Source organism: Sapajus apella, unplaced genomic scaffold, assembly GCF_009761245.1.
Source record: "Sapajus apella isolate SASKATOON/1434 unplaced genomic scaffold, GSC_monkey_1.0 scaffold50, whole genome shotgun sequence".
NCBI classification, from domain to species: Eukaryota; Metazoa; Chordata; class Mammalia; order Primates; family Cebidae; genus Sapajus; species Sapajus apella.
In genome coordinates this window covers 14,075,549-14,091,435 of record NW_022436990.1, presented here as the reverse complement: position 1 = coordinate 14,091,435, position 15,887 = coordinate 14,075,549, and the positions used below count along the sequence as shown (strand labels likewise).

Sequence of the window (15,887 nt, the reverse complement as noted above, 5' to 3'; positions counted from 1 at the left end):
AAATATATTCTAAGTGTGTACCACCTTTTACTTCTTGCCTCATAAATTTTTGTTTTCTTCTTCATAATTTTAGGACAAATGCCATGGACTCTTTCATCATTTTGAATTACCTAAATTCGACATAGACCGAAACCAATTTTTGTGTTTTTATTTGTGTGATGAGGTACTGCTTTGCTTGGGCTGCATATAGACAGGAGGATGAGGGAATATGAAGAATGAGAGCAGAGAAGAAAGGAAGAGAGAAGAGTTAGGGGAGAGATAGAGAAGAAGGCAATTATAAACAAAAATAAGTTTCAAATCTATGGAGCAAAAAAATATATATATGTATGTGAGTTAGAGATGAAGAGAGACAGTTAATTTTTCCAAGAGATAGTATCCCTTTTGTTGATATGCCCAGGCTATCCAAAACTGCCATGAATATCCACTTGAATAAAGCCCCATCCCAGCCTCCCTTTCCCACTGCCATAGACTTTTACATAGGTGCCTTTGAAGTTTTTTTTCTGTACTATGTAACTGCCTCAAAAATGACTTTATCCATTAAAGCATTTATTCTTCAGTGTTGAAAGAAAACAATAATAATGATGATTAAAATTTTAATTTACTTAAATTTTATGATGTGTAAATTCTTTGAAGTTTCTTTGCATACCATTAGATTGCCCCCAAATAACTTGATAAAGTGTTTATCATTTAAAGTGTTAAAAGGAAAAAAAGAGAATGATTAAATATTGAAGTTACTCAGATTATAGAAATTGCTATTTAAAAATGTATTAATGGTTTGGATACTTTATGTATTCTTCAAACCACACATTGAAACATATTTCTCCCTTTAATATTTGCAAACATGCACAGAGACTCTTTCACATAAGAAAGAAAAGAGTGTAAATTTTTCTTTGCTTTGAACATGGTCATCTATATCAGTCCAACTAAATAGGGTGGTGTCATGAGAGTTATGTAGTATACTGTGTGGGTGGTAGTGCATATGGCTGTAAGCCTTCAGAATCTCTGGTGAGAGGCACGTGGCTGGGCAGACCTCTGCCTTATGTTGTGTTGATCTGGTGAAACTAGTCTGATTCTCTTTCCTCTCTTGACCTGTGATGGATGTTCTCAGGGCTTCTTCAAAGTTCCTATATGCCCATGGCCAACTGATTATTGCTTAGGAAGGTCTTTTGTTTATTCCCTGTTCTAGTACTTGATCTTATTCTGTCAGTATTAGAAAGATTACATTTCTCTTTTGTTTTGCTGGTACTTCTGGGAACCTCAATTGCTGTGATATGAGGAAAGTTACTGAGAATATTTCTGTTTCAGCAGAAATACAGTTTTTCTAATCTTATGCTGTGCAGTTTGGCAGGTTAAAAAAAAAAAAACCCTTAGTAATTCAGGCCACCATTCTTCTTCTCATCTAAGAGTTGCTTCCAGGGCACCATACCTTCAGCAGTGTTTAAGCTTTGCAGTCCATTATTTTGCTGCCCTTGCTGAGTCACAGAATCATGATTTTGGCTTTGAGATTCACTGTTTCTTGGTTGGGGTGAGAGGGAGGGTTAAATACTTTCTGTTGTTTTAGGTTTTTAAAGATATGCCCCTGACCCTTGAATAGGTGGAACTGTAATGATGACATCTTCTCTCTGACATCCGGAACTTCTGCTGTGGCAATGTTGATAGAAGCCCAATAAATCTCTTTAAATATTTTACTGTGTTGACCCATTTTTTCCCATGTTGTCTCCCACAGCCCAGATGAGATGGAGAGATTCCAATATCCTGTTCTGGATAGTAGCGATGATGAGGAAATGGACTGATGTGGTGAGGCGGAAATGGAATATAGAAGTTTTAGTACATACCAAAGAGGCAGGGGTGTGGAGGAGGTTCCTCCAGTCACAGATTTTGAATACCAAGAGCATGAGATTCAACCCTGGGATGAGATTGGCTTGTTGATAACAAGTAGCACATTGCTTTCAAAGGTTTTATGCAGCTTCTTAATACTCTCTGCCTTATCATTGGTGTGAGAATCAAGGTATTTTTTCAGGGTTTAAAAGTTCAAATCCTGCAAAAGTGGGATTTTTATCTTGGTCCCCGCATCATGTTCAATTTTCTTCAAGCATCCTTCTCTTTCCTTGATAAGTCTTTGGACAAGCAACTGTAGGATAATATTTGCAGAGGAATTTTTGCAGTTGGTTTAGTCTCATCACCCCCTTTCTGCATGATTTCAAGAATTGTAAGGCATGCATCAGAGGTTTCACCTGAGGTGATGGTTCCACCATAACCATGGGTAGAGAAAGGTTTTCCTACATCTCAGAATTCTCAATTCTATAGATGCTAATTCAAGACAGGGTTTGTTTAATGTTAACCTTTTCATCAAGTCCTGCTCTTTTTTGTTTTTGTTTTTGGTTTCCTTTTTGTTTTTTTTTCTTGAGACGAAATCTGGCTCTGTCGCCCAGGATGGAGTGCAGTGGTGTGATCTCGGCTCACTGCAACCTCCACCTCCCAGGTTCAAGCAATTCTCCTGCCTCAGCCTCCGGAGCAGCTGGGACTACAGGCATGTGCCACTATGCCCTGCCATTTTTTTGTATTTTTAGTAGAGACAGGTTTCCCTGTGTTAGCCAGGATGGTCTGGATTTCCTCACCTCATGATCTACCTCCTTCGGCCTCCCAAAGTGCCGGGATTACAGACATGAGCCAATGCACTTTGCCCAAGTCCTGCTTTCTAATGTTTGCAACAACCACTCTGTAGGGTCCATAATCTACAGCAGGGGTCCCCAAACCCTGGTCATGAACTGTTAGTACCACTCTGTGGCCTGTTAGGAACCAGACCATATAGCAGGAGGTGAGCTGCTGGCAAATGAGCATTACCCCCTGAGCTTCACCTCCTGTCACATCAGTGGCAACATTAGCTTCTCACAGGAGTGCAAACCCTATTGTGAACTGTGCATGCGAATTATCTAGGTTTTGTGCTCCTTATGAGAATACAACTAATGCCTGATGATCTGAGGTGGAACAGTTTCACCCTGAAACCATACCCCACATCTTGTGCCAAAAAGGTTGGGACCACTGATCTACCGGGCAAAGAAATCTGTGTGGAATAATGTTCCCGAGAAATATGATCTTGCTTCAGGTGTGGTCTTCATACTAGAAAGGAGCGTAATATTTTACCCGAGATGTAAAAAATCTTGACAGAGTAGTTCCAAAACTGATAAAATCTTACCTTCTTACCTTCTTAAGGTATATTTTTTCTTTTTTATCTGTTGCATATATTATAATAACAATGACAATTTCTGTATTGGTACAGATTTGATCGACATTATTTATTCCATTCAAAGTCATTGCAAGATTTTTTTTTTTTTTTGAGATGGATCTTGCTCTGTTGCCCAGGCTGGAGTACAGTGGCTGATCTTGCTCAGCTCACTGCAACCTCCACCTCCTGGGTTCAAGTCATTATTGTGGCTCAGCCTCCCAAGTACCTGAGACTACAGGTGCGGGCCACCATGCCCAGCTAATTTTTTTGTATTTTTAGTAGAGATGGGGGTTTCACGGTGTTAGCCAAGATGGTCTCGATCTCCTGACCTCGTGATCTGCCTGCCATGGCCTCCCAAAACGCTGGGACCACAGACATGAGCCACTGTACCCTGAGTTGAGGATTTTAAAGACAACTTTAGCTGGATAACATTAAAAAAAAAATTCCAGCATTATTGAGTTGTAATTGATACACAATTGACAGATGCTTACCCTAGTTGATTTAATAAGGTTTTTGTTTTGTTTTGGACGGAGCTCACTCTGTCACCAGGCTGAAGCACAGTGGCATGATCTCCACTCTCTGCAACCTCAGCCTCCCAGGTTCAAGTGATTCTCCTGCCTCAGCCTCCCAATAGCTGGAACTACAGGTGCATGCCACCATCTAGTCTAATTTTTAGATTTTTAGTAAAGACAGGGTTTCACCATGTTGGCCAGGATGGTATAGATCTCCTGAATTCATGATCTGCCCACTTTGGCCTCCCAAAATGCTGGAGTTGCAGGCATGAGCCACCTTGCCCGGCCGATTTAATAAGTTTTAACATAGGCCTGCATCCATGGAACTATCACCACAGCCAGAATAATGAACATATCCAACACTATGTGAGGGAGGAAACATCACTCTACACATTTCCTTGTTTAGAATTCCATTTTTGAATCTAGTTTTTTGTTCTTTAACTTTTCAGAGACTGAATAATCAACTTCTATAATTTCTCATGTAAGTCTACATTATCCAAGAAAGTCTTAATAGATCAAATGGCACAATTCTGATGGAGGTAGGTAGATTTAGCAGAACTCATTCTGCCAACAGAACGAGTTTATTTACCTTGGACTTTTTTCCTTTTATTTTGCCCTTTCTTTTCTCTTGTTTTCATTCTTGTTCTTATTTTTGTTTTTCTTTACTTTCTCACCCTTTTCTTCCACTGTTTCTTCTTCCCCTTCTTCTCCCCTCTTCTACTTATTCCACTTTGTCTTCTTTTCCACCCACCTCCCATCCTGGCCTTTTGCCTGTCCACCATCGATTTGCTACACCTTCAGCCTGGCTGTCTCCAGAACAAGCCAAAGCTGTTTCTACATTGATATAGTTTGTATGTGTGTCCGTGCCCAATTTTCATGTCAAATTTTAATCTCCAGTGTTGGAGGAGGGGCCAGTGAAGGGTGACTGGATCATGGGGGCAGATTTTCCCCTTGCTGCTCTTGTGACAGCGAGTGAATTCTCAGGGGATCTGGTTGTTTAAAAGTGTGTAGCACTTCCCCTTTCATTCTCTCTAACAATGTTTGTGAAGAATATGCAGTATTCTGTCATTTCAAAAAAAAATTGAACTACATATGATAGGTGTATTATAATAATTTTCATTAAAATAAAATATTTTGAATAGTAGAAAATGTTCCATTGATTTACAAACGCAAGTCAGGCAGCTACTTTACTTTAACAAGTATTACATTTTTGAAAAGGCAGATGAGACCTGGACAAACATTTCTACTTGGAGGTCTTAAAACATACCTAACTGCTGGCATTTGTTGGATTGTTTTTGATGAAACAAATTTGTTTTTTCATTGTTTTGTTTAGAAAAAAAGGAAATTATGTTGTGGGCAAGTTTTATAAATGAGTTTTGGTGAACAGAAAATGTTTAGCTTGTGGAAAAAAGGTTTTGGTTGGTAGCAACAGTTGAACCAAAAATCAACAGTAGGAATTTGATTGTGAATCATCAAGCAAAGGAAACAATAATCTTTGCAGGTGAGTTTGAATTTTCCAAACCTTGTAGCAAATATTTAGAGTTTCATATGAGAAACAAAAGGAAGCTGAAAGCCACTGTAGCTTTCTAAGAGAGCTGTGGTTAGTTTCTTAAATTGCCTTTCAGTTTATTGCCTGACTGAAAACAGCATTTCAAAATACGACAGAAGAAAGATTTGAGAAGTTGATAAAAAATGTTTCTTCTGTGAAAACAATAATATATTAATAAAGTATATTATGTATACAGGATAAATTAATATAAACATTAGGATACATGATTATTCTGTTCCTCAGAATAGAGGTATAAACTAAGCAGTGTTTCTGCAAGATTTCCTACCAAGTTACAAGTATGATAAAGACATTTTGCCCTCAAATATGCTCTATGCAAATACACACCATAACAAGTACCCAGTATAGACCTCATCTCCATTTTCAAAATAGGGAAGTTTCTTGGAATTACTTTCTACACATTCCTTTAAATGAAAATACTATAGGATCAACTTTGCTTTATTTGAGGCCTCCCCACATTTTGGAATTATATTCCTGTCCTGAATCTGAGTAGAAATATTATTTACAATTGATAGGGTCTATTTGATTAAATGTATTCACACCTTTAAAAATGTTCATAGTCATTTACTGTGGGCTGAATTGTGTAACCTCAAAAATTTCATATATTGAAATTCTAACTTTTACTACCTCAAAATGGGGAAGAGGCTGTCTGTCTACTGGAGCATCTTCCAGGAAGTCTTGCGGTAGAGATGATAGACCTAGTTCAGAATGGCAATTTTGATCATTATCCCAATGTCCATGTCACAGAGGTGATATTCAGAACTTGCACAACCGCATGGTGGTGAAGGGATTATACAAAACACTGGGACCCTTTCAGTGCTAGCTGCAATGAAGACACAAATGCTTTTACTGAAACTAGAGTACAAGAATCGTGTGGACCTCCACTGTCTGTGTCTTCTTCTTTTGCTAGGGAATTATTGGGGTTGGGTTCTGTCTCTGCAATGGCTTTGACTTGTCCAGCTCCATCTTGCTTGACAGGAGCCAGCTTCATCAAGTTCTGGCGGCACACATTAGCCACTCCTTGATGCTTTTCTTAAGCTCCTTGCAGGACAAACAGGCAAGATCGCAGTCAGGATGCCAGAAGGGTGGGGCAGCATGGTACTGCCAGTGTTAAATGAACTCTAGCATTTAGCACATGGCTGCCAGCTGGATCAGATTGTCTGTGATCTGGCAGTGCATCACCAGGATGCTGATCATCTCAACATGAGGTTCTTTCTAATTTCTTTCCAGAATTATCCAAACACCACCTCACACAGTTTTGGAATTTCTTCGTCTTTGTTTCCCAGAATTTGGAAGAGTTCATCTAGGATCTCTGGCAGGTAATCCAGCAGGTTAAAATCTGACACAGGCTCCAGAACCAGGACCCAAGAGATGATGAACTGGCAGGACTACTTGTTGTTGGATCAAATCCTATCCGGCAACAAAAGATTGGAACCTACTAAGTCAACCTTCTTTTTCTCAATCACAATGTCTTTTAAAAAAGGAAGTGTAGGAACTCTGATTTGCTTTTTGTATTGTGTGTGATTAGCAGGGAATTTAGTCCATCAAAGAGAATGTTGAGTGAGGCAGCACGGTGCCTGGGGACACCTTGATGAAGTTGTAGGCATACTAAGCTCCAGTTTAGTGTTACAGTCCACTGTTCTGTGTCATTGAAGCAGGTCAGCATTATTAGATCAATCAACTCCTTCATGTAGAACCCCGAGTTCTTGTTCAGTGGCATAGAGCTGTTGATCAAATAAATGGACCCCTTCTAGCTATGGGGAGGCTAAGGCAGGGCAAACTCCTGGGCAGAGGTGATCTGCTGTGTGTTCTTGGCCATGAAATCCCAGATGACCTTTTAGATCTCCAGTAGTGCTACCTTCTCCTTTTTGTACAGCTTGTCATTGAGGACTCACGTGATGTGGGGTGTGATTGGTCTGAAGTCTTTCTCCAAGTTCATCATGTCAGCTCCCAGCCTACCCGCAAGCCCTCTCAGCAGCAACTTCCATCTTCCTCCATGAGCTACTAGTCCTTCCTTTTTTTAAAAAAAAAGTTGTTTTATCAGAATATGTGTATCCCTATTGGTTTTTCCTGCCCTGAGCTTTATAACAATGAAATAATTATGTATATCATCTGCTATTTGTTTTTAAAAATTCAACATTAGTTTTCTCAGAATTGTTTATGTTGATTTGTGTAATTTATTAATTTTCACTACAAATAAATAGTGTGAACTTAGCACTTTTTTTTTTTTTTTTTGAGATGGAGTCTTGCTCTGTCTCCAGGCAGGAGTGTGGTGGTGTGATCCTGACTCACTGCAACCTCCACCTCCTGTGTTCAAGCGATTCTCTTATGTCAGCTTCCTGAGTAGCTGGGACTACAGGCACGCACCACCACATCCAGCTAATTTTTGTATTTTTAGTAGAACTGGGTTTCACCATGTTGGCCAGGATGGTCTCGATCTCTTGACCTCGTGATCCTCCTTCCACAGCCTCCCAAAGTGCTGGGATTATAGGCATGAACCACCACTCCCAGCCACACAATTTTTTTATCCTTACACCTGTTGATGAACTTCTGGCAGATTCATATTTTTCATCAATTTTTGAGAAGTCTCAGCTGTTATCTCTGTAAATTGCCCCTCATCCATTCTCTGTCTTTTTCTAGGATTTCAATTAGATATGTGATGTAGTCTCATTCTATCCATATTTAAAATACTTCATTCATATTTTTCATATTATGTTTCTCTGTGTTGCATTCTAGGCAATTTCTTCTGATCTATCCTTGCACTGGCTAATTATCACTTTAGCTTATCTAATATGCTATAAAACATGTCATTTGGGTTTTTAACTACAAAATTATATTTTCTATTTCTAAAATTTCAATTTGCCCCCCTTTCAAATCTATGCTCATGTTTTTATTACTCTCCTGCAATTTTGTGATTGCATCTTCTATTTTCTTAAACATTTCATTTGTAGAAATTTCAGATTCTGATTCTTATAATGTCAATATCTGAAATCTTTTGAAATAAATCAGTTATTTGTTGTTTCTGCAGACTCACTCATGATGGTTCTTTTTTCTCATGTCTGGGGATCTTTGATTAAGAACTCATGTTTGTTTGATCTTAATTTTTGAGAATCTTGGATACCTCTGTGCAACCATAACATGTTGTAAATGTTCAGCGTCTCCTATTAGAGCAGATTGTATTCATCTCTCTACCATTGAAACCTAAGACTCTTCACAGTACCAACCTCTTCTTTCCTTCATTAAATAAACATTTCATTATTTAGGAGAAGATTACTAACCTGAGATCACTCTAGCTTTTTTCCTAGAGTCCTTCTAAAACATAGGAATCTAAGTTTCAAGTTCCCTTCCTTGAAGTTAGCTCAAGATTGTTTCCTGATGCAAGGGAAATATTAGCCTGAAACTACTTAAACTTTTCTCTAGATACTGTCTCTAACACAAGGACCCTGGGCTCAGTACTGCTTCCTTAAGTCTTGCTCAAGACTTACCTAATAAAAAATGCTAAAATTGGCATTTAACTTCAGAAAGCTACTCAGTTCTCATTTGAACACAATCCAAGTTTAGCAAACAGAATTTTTCCCCATAAAAGGATGGTCTTGGTAATTTCTCTTACATCTACTGTGATCTTGCCATGTATAGAAAACTAGGTTTTATCATGGATCTGGTTGCTTTGTAGGATGAAGTTTCTTTGGGCTATTTTTGGGCCACGATACTGTACATGGACTTGGATTTTGCATTTTAAGTAAGTTCTTCTCCATATTTTACATATGCATACCAAAATATGAGAATCAGTGATATAGACTAGGCATGAAAATGAATGGCCTCTTCCAGCAATGGTGAATGTTCCAGTCTGACAGAGCCCTAGCCTGTGTAGTAGTACATTAAATTGAAAATGTTGATTAGATTCAGAGGCTTGATGGACTTTAAATGTAATCCTACAGAATTTGAAATTTTTCTGGCTATGGAAAGTAACTGAAGTGTTGTAAACAGAATAATTATATTTAAAATTTGTGTTCTAGAAAGATAAGTTGGCTTAAAGAAAATAGGGAATAAAAGCGTAGAAGTCAATTTGAACACTGTTTCTTAACTTTGACTTCTTGTTAAAATTACCTTGGAAACTTTAAAAAATACTGATCTCTGGGCATAGCACTAAATCTATGATTGTATTGTGTAAGAATGGTTGTGAGCCACTGAGCTAAAAGTCTACATGAAATTTGATGATGAACGTGGCAGTGAGAACCAAGAAGTGAGTCTCACTGAGGAAGCATGGACAGGACTTTGTGACTGACGACATATAAGATGGCAGGAAAAGTTAAAGATGACTCCAAGCCCATACACTAAAGCTGTTATCAAGATTCTCTTGGGCAAGCGTGGTGGCTCATGCCTGTTATCCCAGCACTTTGGGAGGCCAGGGTGGGTGGATCATGAGGTCAGAAGATAGAGACTATCCTGGCTAACACAGTGAAATTCCTTCTTTGCCAAAAATACAAAAAATTACCTGGGCATAGCAACAGGCACCTGTAGTTCCAGCTACTCAGGAGGCTGAGGCAGGAGAATTGCTTAAGCCCAAGAGGCGGAGAGTGCAGTGAGCTGAGATGGGGCCACTGCACTCCAGCCTGGGCTAACAGAGTGAGACTCCATCACAAAAAAAAAAAAAAATGAAACCAAAAAGCAAACAGAAAAAACCCCTATAGAATAAAAGCTTCTCGTATGCCTGGACTATATTTAACACTTCAGTCATGAGTTGATTATCTTGGGGAGAACTTTGTAATTACCCTTCTCTCTCAAGAAATATAGTCCTACTCCATTTATCTGTTTTTCCTTGTGTGAGTTTAGCTAGAACTTCCAGTCTCATGTTTCGTAAGACTAGTGAGAGAAGACTTACTTGTTTTTTTCCTATCTTTGGAAGAAAACAATTAATTTCTTACCACTGTGCTGTTAGCCATAGTTTTTTGTGTGTGCATCTGTGTATGTTCCTTATCAAGTTGAGGAAGTTATCCTCTATTTCTATTTTGCTAAGACTAAAAAATCGTGAATGATTGTTGGCCTTCAAAAATGATTTTTCTGCATGTATTTAAAATATTTGAAATGGATTTATGAGGTACAAGTGTATTTTTTTCTAACATGATTATATTGCTTAATGCTGAAGTCTAGACTATTAGTGTAACTGTCACCTGAATAGTGTACATTGTACCTGTTAGACAATTTCTCATCCTTCATTCTCCTCCCATCATTCTGAGTCTCCAGTGTCTACAATTCTTTTCATGTCCATATGTACACATTATTGAGCTCCTTTATATGTTGGAACATGTTCTACATGTATTAATAAGATTACAACAGGATTTTTCTTCCCTAGCCTGTTAAGGTAGATTACAGTAATTGATTTTCAAATGTTGAACTGGCCTTGAATATATGGAATAAATCCCACTCATTTGTAGTGTATGATTATTTTTACATATTGTTGGATTTGATGTATTAATATTTGACAAATTTTGTACCTATGTTCATGAGAGTTAATGCTCTACAATTTTCCTTTCTTGCAATGTCTTTGTCTGGTTTTAGTGTCAGAATAATGCTGGCCTCATAGAATGAGTTAGGAAGTTTCCTCTGCTTGTGTTCTTTTTGGAAGATATTTTAGAGAACTGGTGTTATTTCTTCCTTGAATGTTTGGTAGAATTCACCAAACAGGTGAAACCATCTAAACCTGGTGATTTTTGTTTTGGAAGATTACTAATGGTTGATTCAACTTCGTTAATAGATACAGAACATTCAGTTTTTTAATTTTTTCTTCTGTAAGTTTTGATAGATTTTCTCTGCCCAGGAATTGGTCCATTATATCTAAGTTATCAAATTTGTGGGCTCAGAGTTTCTCATAATATTTTTTTATATCCTTGCTATATCCATGGTATAATTAATAATTGTCCATCATTTATTTCTGAAATTAGTAATTGGTGTTTTCTTTTTTCTTGCCTAGGCTAGCTAGAATTTATCAATTTTATTCCTATTTTTCAAAGAACCAAACAAAAAGTTTTGTTTTGCTGATTTTCTCTTTTAGTTTTTATTGATTTTTGCTCTAATTTTTGATATTTCCCTCTACTTTCTTTAGATTTAATTTGCTCCTCTTTTTCTAGCTTCTTCATGTGGAAGCTTAGATTACTGATTTTAGATATTTATTCTCTTCCAATGCATGCATTCAATGCTGTAAATTTTCCTATAAGCATTGCTTTTGATGAAATCCAAAATTTCCTGTTAGTTGTATTTTTATTTTCATACTTAATTTTGCTATATTCACATATGATAAGAAAATGCAGAGTCATTTAGAACTTATACTTCTCGATCTTATCTGATTTTTACTATGTACTCCTACATTTACTGGGTGTTGAATTTTTTAAAAACTCTTATATTTTATTCAAATATATAAGGTTAGTCTACTGCAATAATTTAATTCATTTTTTTAGGAGTATGTTTTGTTTCTGATTGGTATAATCTGGTAAATACTCATTTTTTCTTGTGATCTTGGAGTCAGACCTTCTTCCTCATGATGGAGTCTAGGATTATTAGTAGAAAGGTAACCAGCCGCTTCTGACTTGGAATTCTTTGGGTCTTCCTTAGATTTGGCTGGGATTCATTGGTCTAATCTCTGTGGACTAGGTCCTTTTGAGTCCAAGTGGTGTCATTCTTGAACATTCCTTCAGCCTATGTTATTGAATCCTGCCACTAGTATAACTTATAATCTAGCCTCTTAGCTTGATCGAGACTTAGTGTTTTTCCTTGGGTGAACCAAGTTTCATTTCACCTTTTGCTTGTCCTATGGACCTTTCCAATTCTATGTCAAAGTCTCCGTTCTGCTCTTGGCCTATAATAGCTGCACCATAATCTGTGTTGTGGATTTACTTTTGATTGTCACCACATAGGCCCACATGTAGATGTCTAAGTATCAATTTGGCTATTTTCTTTGTCCCTATCCAAAGTTAAAGGAAATCTTGAGTACTCTCTATGATATGCAACAGCTCAGAACAATTGTAAGGTATTAGCTCAGGTATTTTCTCTACTTCTATGCAGTGCTACCAAGATTTCTTTGTTGGGGTCATCTTAATATTGGCATAATTTCATTTCTTTTTAGAGAAGGCACTGGATGGAAATTCCAGATAGTTTAGGTGGCTAATGACATCTATATAACCTATATTTCAATATTCTATATAATACTACAGACTGTGTAATTTTTTTTAAATGTCTTAATGTATGTTTCTCAGTTAATGTAATATTTCTAATCTTGTCCAAAGAGGAAGTAAGAGGACATGTCTGAATACCTGCTTTCTCTTGCACTTTCTCCTTCATCTCACAATTCATTTGTATGAGAAGTGGATGATTTATTCCTAATCCTCCTAGAAAGATGTCCCTTATATTAAGTTACATGGCCAAATGGGCAGGCCTGTCTCTTAAAATGTCAAGAGAGAAAATATAAGAATTAATAAACTCTTCTTTTTCTAGTAGTATATTCATTTCAAACCTACTTTAACACTTGGAAATAGCTTTTAAACATATTTTGAAATTAAAATTTTATTTTAGAGATCATCAGCTGAAACTCTTTCTCCATGCATTTCTGTTATTAAAGCTTTTATTTCTTATTTCTCTTTTTCTATTTATCTCTCTCTTCTCCTTCCTGCAGATGGCTGCCTTGATTCTACTGGAAAGAGATCATCTGCAGAAAAGTACAAAAGAGAAGAGCACATTAAATTTTTTCTTTTTAAAAAAACCAACCCCATAGTTTAAGCAGGCAAAATACTAAAATTTATGTTCTATTGATGTCATTAGCACCCTACATATTATATAGAGAGTGTGAGAGGAAAAGAGAAGTTTTGGTAATGTCATCATGTATTTTTATGTGATAAACTAATGATTTTTGTTTTGTAGCATAGACTTAGATTATCTCACTGTGACCCACATGCTTTGTGCTAAAAAACAAAGGAAATGAAACACTATCTCTAATTGATTTCTCTTAAAAACAAAGCAAAATAAAAACCTGGAAAAGGAAAGAAAGCCATTTGTCAATTGATTTATATAGAACAACGGAAATAGTGGTTACAAACACATTATGGAGACAGAAGATCTGGGTTTGAATCCTAGCTCTACCACTGAAAACAAGTGTCACATTACACAAGTTATTTTCTCTGTTTCCACTTCAGTTTTCTCATCTGAAAATTTGAGACAATTAAAGAAAATTAAATGAGTTTATGTGACACACTTAGAACACAGCCTGGTACATAGTGTATACAAACACACACACACACACGCTCGCTCATATATACAGACAGAGAGTCTTCAACTTACAATGCTTTGACTTAATTTTCCAATGTTACGGTGATATGAAAGCAATCTGCAGTCAGTAGAAACTTTACTTTGAGCACCTACATAACCATTTTTTTTCACTTTCAGTGGAGTAGCCAATAAATTTCATGAGATATTCATCATTTTAGTATTAAATAAATATATTTTGTAATAATAAATATTTATTATAAAATAAATAAAATGCTATCTCCTGTAATATAAAAAGCTTTGTGTTAGGTTATTTTGCCCAACTACTGGCTAATGTAAGTATTCCAGGCATGTTTAAGGTAGACTAAGCCAAGCTTTGATGCTCTGTAGATCAGGTGTATTAAATGCATTTTTGCCTTAAGTATTTTCAACTTACAATTGAGTTTATTGGGATATAACTCCATCATAAGTTGAAGAACATCTGTGTGTGTGAGTGTGTATGTATGTGTGTGTGTGTATCCATACTTGCAATGATTATTGCTATTGCTGTAATAATGTAAGAAGGAATTTGAGGAGGGATCACTAATTCTAGTGATATGCTAAAACAAGCTAAAGGGATTTTAAAAAATGATTCTATTAAAGCTTGTGAGACATCTCTTTAATCTTTTGATGTATAAGCTTGGTTTATTTTAACTAGTAGGAAGAATATAGATTGAAATCCCTTTGGATACAGTGCTCATATTTTCTTTATTTCAATTACTTAAGGCATCCTGTTTATAGCACTATGTACTAAATAATAGCATAATTTAAAGAGCAGAGCACAGCAACTCAGCACAGGCTTTATAGTTTGCAATCCTAGATGTAAATTCTACTTTAACTCTGCTGCTTACCTAATCTTTGAAAAGGTGCTTAATCTCACTGAGGCCCACATTTCTTATCTGTAAAATTGGAATAGCAACAGAATCTACTTCCTAGAGTCTTTTTAAGGATTAAGTGATTTAACATTCATAAAGCTCTAAGGAAGTACATGTTCATTTTATCTACTAAACTAATTCTGCTAATAGCAGAAATTGTAATAGAGTTTATCAGAGACAACCTGTCAAACGTTAGTTTTCAAAATATTGCTCTCCAAAGTCAGAGTTGGAAGAAAGCTACAGAAAATTGAATGGAAAATTATTAGATCCATATTTACAAATTCAGTAAAGGAGCTGCCATACAGTCATATAATTTGTTTCTATAATGTAGTCTTCACATGGCCCATTTTACCTGTGTGTTAAGGAAATGCCCTTAGAGACCAGATCAAGTTTTTGTATTTAGCTTCCTAAAGCAGGAGCTTAGCCCAGCTGGCATTCTGGGACTCCTTCCATCTTTGGTTTGACTTGATGATTCAGTGAAGTACATGCTGTTCTTGCATCAGAAGTAGCAGTGTTAATTTTTTTTTATGCCAAATACTTTAGCAGGAGCTCAGGCTGAGTTCCTTGGATGACAGCTTATTGCAAAGTCATCGAAGCAGCTGGTGGAAATGTCCATGCCGATCCCTTTGAGACCTGTGCCTTTGCAAAACGTTCTGAGTTTTTCTGTATTTCAGAGGAGCAAATAGCATGGTAGAAAACTACCAGGAGATCTTCCTTCATTTTCACTGGCTTGTAGGAACTCCATGGATAGATCTGTAGCATCCTAGACTAAAGTTGACTATATAGTTTTTCATCCCAGGAACACTGTTGAGAGTGCAATGGGCCGTGGCTGATGATGAAGGTGGGATAATAGATTTAAACAAAGACTGTCTTGAGTAAATTGGATTAAACAGTCACTCTACTAGACTACAGTTCCTGATCTGGTTATTCCTTTACATATACCTTCAGTTTCAAACTTGAATAGCCCTGTTCCTCTACCCTCCGTTTACTGTGCAAGAATGAATGTCCCAATAGCCTATAATTAGTTTTTGCTTTCCTGCTATGGCCTTGGTCTTGCTATTGCAAAAGAGTATTAATAGTTCATGTTTCTCATCAGCTAGTCAAAAGGGTTGCCTCATTTTAAAAACAATGCTATGACCATTTTCCAGTAGAAATACTAATCATTTATTTATTCCACAAATATTTACTGAGTGTTTCTGATGAGGCAAGAGCTGTTTTAGAGCTGTTTTACTTGCAGGGAAACAATAATGCAAATGAATGATAATCTGCTTGCCTTATGGAGCTTACATTCTAGTGGATAAACACAATATACACTATAGAATAACACATGTATTTTCGATAGTGAAAGTTATGATGCAGACAATAAAACAAGGTTGATGACTTGGTGGAAGGAAACCCCTTGAGATGGGCTGTTC

The 15,887-nt window shown here is 36.8% G+C and overlaps 1 protein-coding gene across 1 annotated transcript in view; it reads left to right on the top strand.

The window, feature by feature from the left end:
* The window catches only part of LOC116526326, an 88,897-nt gene extending 75,556 nt beyond the window's left edge, over positions 1-13,341 (top strand). The window contains exons 3-4 of the mRNA XM_032242651.1: positions 6,536-6,624; positions 12,972-13,341. Coding sequence (XP_032098542.1) covers positions 6,536-6,624; positions 12,972-13,075 — 193 coding nt within the window. The 3' untranslated portion in view covers positions 13,076-13,341. The remainder of the gene's footprint in view (positions 1-6,535; positions 6,625-12,971) is intronic.
* The last annotated feature ends 2,546 nt before the right edge of the window (positions 13,342-15,887 follow it).